Source organism: Prunus persica, chromosome G8, assembly GCF_000346465.2.
Source record: "Prunus persica cultivar Lovell chromosome G8, Prunus_persica_NCBIv2, whole genome shotgun sequence".
NCBI classification, from domain to species: domain Eukaryota; kingdom Viridiplantae; phylum Streptophyta; class Magnoliopsida; order Rosales; family Rosaceae; genus Prunus; species Prunus persica.
This window is the reverse complement of record NC_034016.1, coordinates 11,513,744-11,522,979: the sequence shown is the minus strand read 5'-3', so window position 1 is coordinate 11,522,979 and position 9,236 is coordinate 11,513,744. Positions and strand designations below refer to the sequence as shown.

The 9,236-nt window shown below is 36.0% G+C and overlaps 1 protein-coding gene across 1 annotated transcript; it reads right to left on the bottom strand.

Annotated features, from left to right (window-relative positions):
• On the bottom strand, positions 8,043 to 9,018 carry LOC18768105 (auxin-responsive protein SAUR50). Its single transcript, XM_007201374.2, has one exon. The coding sequence runs from the start codon at positions 8,961 to 8,963 to the stop codon at positions 8,448 to 8,450; it is 516 nt and encodes a 171-aa protein (XP_007201436.2). The 5' UTR covers positions 8,964 to 9,018; the 3' UTR covers positions 8,043 to 8,447.

Below are 9,236 nucleotides of genomic sequence, written 5' to 3'. Positions count from 1 at the left end.
ATTGATGAGTTGAGAAATAGAAGTTTTGGGCTGCTTGGGAGCCCAAAAACTCGAGCTCATTTCTTGAGCCCAAATATGTGGGTAAGCATAAGAAGAGAAAAGGGAGCCCATTACTTTGAAAAATTAACCCATCACCTTAATAAAAAATAGTCCATCACTTTGTGAAGTTGGCCCATTCCCTAGTAGACAAACCCATTACCTTAGGAAGGCCTAAATGACCAAGAAAAATATATGAAAGTCTCTAACACATGGCTGGAGACAAAACCACGACAAAAGCCAAGGAATGACTCACATATGCAGTCCGCTGGGACGCTCCAGCACATGACCAAAGACAAACCTCAAGACAAACCATTCAAAAGACCAAAGGGTATTAGCCCACGTAGGTTGCTAGGAGAAAATGCATCATTTAGACCAACGCTGCTATCTATTTCTTTCCCTTACCAGCTCTTACCATGAAACATAGGGGGAAAGAAGGAGAAGTGATAACCAGAGATGGGAGGTTATCATTGGAACGGTTGCGGGAAGACTTTTGAGCTCCCAAAAATCTTGTCTCTGTGTGTTTGGACAGAGGGTGATTTCACAAAATAGATGAATCAAAGGAAGGGAAGATAAATGAAAGGGAAGACTTAGCAAAATTGGAGAGAACCCATTAGGGTTTCTTGGGAAGAAGGAGCTTCCAGCGGCTATAAAATGGGGGTATCCTCTACCCATCATACACATCCAGAGAGAGCAAGTTTCACCTCTCATCCTTAGAACCCTTCAATTTCGAGCTCTATTCCTCCATCTCTTCCCATCTTCTCCTCTGACACACCATTCCAGAACCTGACGAACCCTTCGTCAAGCTGCTGGAAAATTACCCGAAGAACCCATTCTTCCACCTTAATCTCTGTCTCTCTTTCTCCTCAGCAAATCCTCACGAAATCCTTTGCTTTAACCTTTGTTTCCCGTAGAAAACCTGGTCTTTCTTTCTCTCATGCTAAACTCATGAATGCTTAGTTTTCATGTCACAAGCTTCTTAAGTCAAACCAAGAATTCATCTGTAAACAACTGTTGGTTTCATTGGTGAAGAAGACCAAGGTTCTTCCTAAGGCTCGGCTACCCTTCTGAAGCACTCTTGGGGTCTGATTCTTGAACTCAGACTCAGGGGCAATTTCACACATTTGACTATTTACGGCAACTCAAGCCCATCAGTAGCTACAGGAAAGAAAAAGCCCACACAACTTCATTAAGGTTAATTTTGTCATTTGCATATAATTTTTTTTTTCAGTGGAATCATTAATTTTTGGACAAACAATCAACAAAAAGGGGTTTTGTGAAAACAAACTGAAACCTCAGAAGCTGTTCGTGTAATTTTTGAGACCTAAGAGGGTTTTATGAAAACACAAGAAACCTCAGGGAGCGTTAGTGTAAATAACTCTTCAAATTTTTTATTGTCTTCATTATCTCGATATTATTGATATTATAGCGATATTTTGGTATGAAGTGTGAGAAAAATTATCGACATCGATATTTTTCAATATTATTTATATTTATACGATATGTGTATGGATACGTTCCAAAATATCATTGATTCGAAAAAACGATAATATCCTCGATATTTTCAATATTTTAGACTATGATCATGATCAATAGTTGAACTGTAGAACATTTGAACACTCTTAAAAGTACCAGACACATGTTTGCTTTTATTTTTTATATTAGAAAACTGGCATATAAAAAAATTCAACTTACGACTTCCTTCAACAGAATAGATACTAAATATTTCATAAACTAAACGGTCATATCTTTTCTTTTCAAGTTGTCGTTTTTTGAGTTTTTTTTTCTATAAATTATTTTAATTTAGAGTAGTTTAGACTATCTCTTGTATTTGAAAAAATTATCAATTTTTATTATATTACAGATGTGTTAAATTGTGACTTGTTGCGGAATGATAAAATTTACACGCGTGAGAGAGTTGGGAAAAACTAAAACAGGAGTTGAAGAACTAAAATGAACTGGAGAATAAATTCAAAGACTATTCTTGCATTGCATGATCGATGCATGGTAACATACCCACACACTGTCAAAGGACTATCATGCACGTGGTGAGCAGGTTTCGTTCCACTTGTTTTAACATGTGCGGGCCACGTGTGGGGCCTCAGTAACGTGCTACTCATACCCCCAGGGACCCACAGGGGATATCCTATCATTACCCACCAGCCAGGACCACAAACAACAACAGCTTCAATCTCACATTTACCGTTTGAGAAAGCGTTGGAGCAAACGCAGGTGACATTATCATTGCCCATATGGAGTAAAGGGAGGATGGCTAGCACCGCCAAGTACAGGGGGCTTCGTACTTTTGGTGGTATAAACCAGTTTTGTCCCTTCTCTTCTCTCTCTGTGTGGCCTCAAAGCCTTTGGTAGTCTGAGAAAGTGGTTGGGACAATTATGGCAAAAGAAGAAAAGAATATTGTTATTTTTTCGAAAATGACATATTTGACATTGCGATGCCAACTTGGTAAAAGGGGGACCAAGATATACCAAGCAACATTTGCATGGTGTTCTTCTATCACTCATCCTAATCTAACTATCGCCTAAACTTACTTAACTTCGGAATTATGATGAGTTATAGAGGATGGGAGTTGGTATGAATCGAACGGAAATGCCAAAACCCGTTAATGAGTTGAGTTGGGAGGATCCCATCTCCCTTGAAACTAAGAGATGAGAGATGAGGGCAGAGGCTAAAAGCTATGGAAAGTGTGGAATCATTGTCGATTAAAATGAGGAATACCCAACGACATTTTGTTTTCAACTATTTCTTTCAGGTCTGACTATAATGTACTGATGATCGCTATAATCATCCTCAATCTTTCTTTGGCTATTTTTCTCAACTCTTTTCTCTCCCATTTGACTCTTTTTCTTCAGTGTTCAAGAATTTATGTGTGAAAAATGAAAACCTTATTTCCTAATCAATGGAAGAGACTCAAAATCATATAGTCAGATAGAACTCAAATTGAGAGTATGCATCACAAATTCAATCTCAACTTAGTTTTCAGTTTAAAAAGTTTGCCCGACTCAATCATAAATTCAATATTGCTTAAACTTTCTCATTATATTAATTCAATGGTACTTATAGCCCAAGTTTGGTATAGAGGATTAGACTGAACTAGTTAAATACCTAGATTTCACGGGCAATCAAGGAATATGGGATGTTGTCTTTTAGGAGGGGGAAAAGTTTTAGACATCAACCTCACATGAATTGTCCACCTTAACACTTTAATTAGAACACAACATCCATATTAATTCCTCATTGATTACACATGAAATCTAGTCATTTAGCCAGTCTAATCTCTCGTATCAAACATGGCCATATAACTCTAGTGAAAGAACGCTTAACTCCATACATCAACTCGACAACAGAATTTTACTCTCGCCTTCCCTCTCAAATTTCGGTTGCTTTTTTGGCAATTTGGCAAGGAGTACATCAAATTTAATTTTGAGTATGTCTAGTCGACTTTCTATCTGCTATAGTGCAATCCAATAATTAACCAAAGACATTGCCAACTCATAATATGCCTTTGAGGTCTTCATAGCCATGACATATAGTACACTCTAAAAGTATTAGCATGTACTAATTAATGTGTGTATATATATATATATATACAGTTCCCTTCTATTGAGGGATTCTTTAAATAATTTTATTTGAAGGACTCCCTTTAGGGTACCCTACAATTTTTTTCCCAATGATCCAAACCATCTATTTTTTAGGTCTTCATTCATAGATCATCCTTACAAAAAATTAGACAAATCGGAAACCATTTCGACATCCAACTATGTCTTACAAAATCAATGAACACGGTGCTTTAAGAAAATGCTAAAATTTCAATAACTTAATTGAGTTGTCAAATGATATCGGATTCAAGTGATTTTTTGTAGAGATGATCTTTGAATGAGTATCTACAAAATAGACGGTTTGGATTAGTGAAATACAATCCGGAGTAGGACCTACAAGGGGTGTCTCTCAAATAAGCTTATTTGAGGGATCCCTCAATGGAAGCTCTCTGTATATATATCCAAAAGTCATTTTCCCAGTTCACCATGTTCTCTGACGCCCTACCATGGACAAGACATAATTTCTTTTTAGATACAGATAGGTTAGTAAAGAAGATTAGGGTTTGTAATTTGTATGTGAGATGATTGCGGGGAGGAGAGCAGCTGAGAAAGATTGAAAATGAAGTGAGCAAAGGATACTTTATACTCTCCGACAATACCAACTCAGATTATTTTACAAATATATTTTGGAGCCCAACATGCCTTCCCCACCTCACCCTACCAAATGTCCTCATTGTCTAGCTAGTTCATCCCACATTTGAAGAATATGCGTGAAGAACCAGTGGTATACATTAAAATTAAAATTAAAAAAAAAGTTATTTAAATTAAGTTATAATTAGAAGATAACTTTAGCAACAAACATAAATAAATTAATGCAAATTATGGAGGGAGAGGAAGGAGAGAAAGTGGAGGGGGGAAGATGAAACGCACAGCTGTGGAGATGATGGATCATACCTTAATAATCACCAACCTATGTCCATGTTTAAGGTTTAAATTAATTTAGAATTTGAATTTTGGCATTGAGTAGAATGTAAGGGGAGATAATCGAATGTAAGATCTGTAGTAAAATCTCGAGTGCATTGATGAATGCTCTTTCAACTTCTTAATTCAGCACACATATTTATGGAGAATGAACTTATGAACACTATTTCTCAATAGCCACAGTGAGGCAATGGTGAGTACTCTTAAGTATTGTGATCAACGAAAACAAGGAATTCGGTATTTTTCCGAGATTTCGGAGAATTGAGGTACCATTAGATCAAGTTTTGTTGGCTCAAGTATATTATCCTTTATAGAAGATTTAGATTAGCAGGTCTATGTCTTGCTCTACAAAGGACAAAATCTTGTGATGTGATTTTAATTGATCATGTATGTCTTGTTTCAGATTATACGACCTTTTTGAACTGATCAGAAGCCTCCTTCCAAGAAATTTCGAGGACTATAGCTACATAGGAGACTGCTGGGACAAGACTGCAGAATCGACATGTATCTAACTGTAAACTGACCCCCTCGATGACTTCTGTCTACTACTCTCTTCATTTTCCTAGTTTTTTTAATTTTATTTTTGTGCACAAATATAAATATATTGTAATTGGATGCCGTTTACTGGGCATTAGTGAAACTTGTCTACTTTTGAAAACTTCCCTAGTCTTTATTAGGGTTGGTATTTTTTTTGAGTTTAAGTTGGATTGACCCATGTAATTTACTTACATGTTCTAAGTTTTTATCGTTCCCAAAGGAAAGAGGGGGACGTGACGAACAAGAAGAGGAACATAATTAGAGTAGATATTTTTTATTTTTTCTGAGGAGGAAATTTTGATCGGGGATTTGGGGCAACGAATGGAAGATATTCTTTTGCAGTTGAAGAAGCAGTTTGTGGTAGAGGGTGTGCGTGTCAGAAGAGAGACTTTTTGTTGTGTGGCTGCGAGAGAAACAAACAAAAGTGCATTAATAAGAAGGAGAGGACCAGCTATCCATAGGCAGCCTTATTTGCTTGATGAGTTGGCCATTTTTTACCAAATTGTCAGTTTCGCGTGTGGTGTGTGTGTGTGTGTGTGGAGAGAGAGAGAGAGAGAGAGAGAGAGAGAGAGAGAGAGAGATGCACGCAAATGAAAATCTGAGTATGTAGGTTGTCTTTTCTCCTTTTGGTGTCTCAAACCAGAAAGTGTATTAGCTTAAGGACTTGTTCAGCAAAAGCATGGAAGAGTAATCACCAAGAATAATTGAAATAGACAATACTCAATAGATGATGAATGTATTAAATACTGTTATTTTATTTTGTTAGATGACAGTTTGTTATAAAATTGTCGTCTAATAAGGTGTAAAATATTTGAAAAACGACCGTTTTTAACAAACCGTCGTATGATACGTTTTTTATTCTAATGAATATTTCTAAAACGGTATCACTTTAAGAGGTGTTAAGTTGAGAAAATGTGCTACCATAATAAAGCTAGATGCCATTACAAAACACACAAGAAGAGTTCATTGATTTTCTTATGATCATAGCATCATATTCAGTTTGTCATTTGCCATCACAAAGTAAATCCATCTACATTCTGTTCATTCTTGTATTTTTCGCAATATGTACTTTTAACGGTAGTTAATGCTTTTAGGCGCATTTACAATAGAGAACTTCTACTAGTACTAAATTTATATTCACCAAATTACGTGTCAGTACATGTTCGATTGATTCAATTTGAGTCAATTTAAACTATTATTTACAAGCGATGAATAAGATTTTACTTAATGAATGGTTTAGATTGAAAGTTCAGTTTTATGTATTTAAGAAAAAATAATTTAAAAGTTCCAATAACCGATAATATATGATATAAATCGAGCAGTCATGGACCTGTAGTATTCGAGGACAAGGAGAGCTGAAGGAGTACGGTCTACCAGTATATACATTAATCCAAAAGCTATATAATATATATTTCATAAACAAAGGATAAGATAAAACTGATATTTCATTTTCAATTTATATATGTATACATGCTACGTATCTTCTGCAATCAAAATAATAATGCAGGCTCCAAAGTTGCATCTGGGTCGTTGTATTGTTGAACATATAATTTGGATCATCATCTCTATGGAATTCACTTACATATATATATATATATATATATATATGTGTCAGTTGCGTTTTTTAATCTCTAAGTTAAGGTTAGATACATGACAATGGAAGGAATCGAACTCTTAATCCTAATGTAATTCTTTCTCATCCACCTGCATTTGAGCTAACTGCGGACTTGACTCGAAGATATCTTTAACTGTTCCTGAATTGAGTTTTAAGAATCGTAAACTCAGATATTTAGGAAACTTACCCCTTTCAATTCTTATTTGAATAATATTATTTATATCATATTTATTTAACACATTTCTCGTGAACGAGTTATGTAGAATCTATTATAATGTATAGTTAAATTATGTATTTGTAAGAGATGGTCTAGTCTGAAATTAGAATGACATTTTTCATTAGGTAATTGATGGAATTACAGCTATATCACACACATATATATATACTCATACTCTTTTGATGTAAAAGTTAAGTTAAAATCATGCTGGTCATCATTATTAATTAATGTTATAGATGCCGTAATAATATTCCACCATCTCAAATAAGTATTGCCTTCAGGAAGGCCACTCAGGTAACAAAATTTTGTGCTTCTAGGTGTCTTCCATTCCCAATCCATTTTTGGCTGCCAAAATAGCACTTCCCCACTTACCTTTCTATTGTTACAAACTTAAAAGAGAAGGTTAATTACAGCAATGCACCTGAAAAAGGAAAAAACAAAGGCACTTTGGCATCTCAAAGTCAAATTTTATTGTAATATTTCATTTACGACTAACTTCATCCATTTTTATGTTCAGGAAGTTTCGTATATTTTGTACATGATTCTTTAAAAATAATGCATTAATTGATATTTCGGACATCAAAACATCCTTCAAAAAGAGTCATAAGTGAATTATGCGTATTTTTTTCACCAAAAAAAATAGACAGAGCTCGGCTCTAATTGACACATTGCAATAAAATTTTACTTTAGATGACAAACTGATGCATGTGTTTATTTTTATTTTTATTTTTACAGATGGCAAATTCCAACAAAGGCTAGAGTTCATGTGATATTTGACTAATTTTTCCAGTTCGTAATTATTTTGAGTACCAACATTTCTTATCAGCAAGCAGTACATGCAATAATGAAGAAACCCTGATCGATAATCCGTACCTATGCCAATGTACCCCACATTCTCTGACAAGCTACGTTTTTTCACATGTTTTTGGTTACACTTTTTTTTATAGCTAACAGATGCTCCTGATTGTGATTTGACTCCCAGATTTTATTTCACGTAGCTCAAGCTACTAGTACTAGCTGCTGCTTCAAGCCATGCACAGATCTCAATTTCATGTTCTTAAATTTGTATGTGAGAGAGAGAGAGAGAGAGATTTGGTATAAGGCAAACAAGCAATTAAATCTCTCATTAATTCCTTAAAAAACAGTACTAATATTTCTGTCACAGGGTACATGAAACAAGCCACCTCTGTGAGCAAAATGGATCTCAAACATTAATTTATACAAAAATGTAACCAAACCCATCTTATGTTCATGGGTTTCAAGTTAGAGTCAAGAATCAAACATCTCAAAAGGGTTCAATTCAAAGAAAGAAACACTCCCAAATTTCCAACCCCAAAAAGAATTTTAAAAAAACCCAACAAATTGAAGTCAAGATTGATGGATAAGATAAATGAAGAAAAAAAGATGTTAAAAAAAGAGAAGCTCTCTGTGGTGCTTCATCTTGGGCCATCTTTTTCTCCATGAAAATCCTACAAATCTCTTGACTTTCAAAAACTTGAAATCTCATCTGAGCATTGAAGTTAGGGAGCGAAAAACGACTTCTTCACAAGGGATTGTGAGGCCCATGTCGTGATCGAAACCAAATTCCTCTTCGGCTTGGCGGAGGAGGCACTGGAACTGAGGATGTGTCAAGAAGGAGATGGGAACAATGTACCTTGTTCTGTTCTCTCCAACATAAACTGGGAAATGACCTTTTGGGACATCTAGGGGAAGGCCATCTTCATCATATCCATGTTTCTTCCCCAAGCTTGAGCACCTTTTCAGGATTTGCTTGAGCACTGCGGTTTGAGCCAGTTTGTTTGATTTTCTGATGCCCATCTTTTCTCTTTCTTTTCTTTTTCTTCTGTTTTTGTTGGGGTTGGTTTTGGGGTGAAGGAAAGATAAGAGAGTGGAGTGAGAGAGAGGTGTAGGTGGTGAAGTGAGTGAAGGGTAAGAGGGGTATTTATGAAGAGGGTTTAGAGAGAGTGGGAGAGAGAGAGACTGGGGAGGGTCATGTGGTGTGTGGGAAGGAAAGGACATACCACGGGTGTTTTGGGGTACGTGTATGTGAGCAAGGACATTGGTGGGAGCCAAGCCCATTGGGTTTACTCTTGTATGTTGGCCCTTCAAATGACAACATGGACCCTCTCTCTCTCTCTCTCTCTCTCTCTCTCTCTCTCTCTCTCTCTCTCTCTCTGTGTATAACACTATATAGATATGACTGTGTGTGCTGCCCAGGACCCCCTCACTTTTTTAGTGCCATAGATATCCCGATCCCACAAGCACAGACGAAAAGAGAGAGAGAGAGTAGGT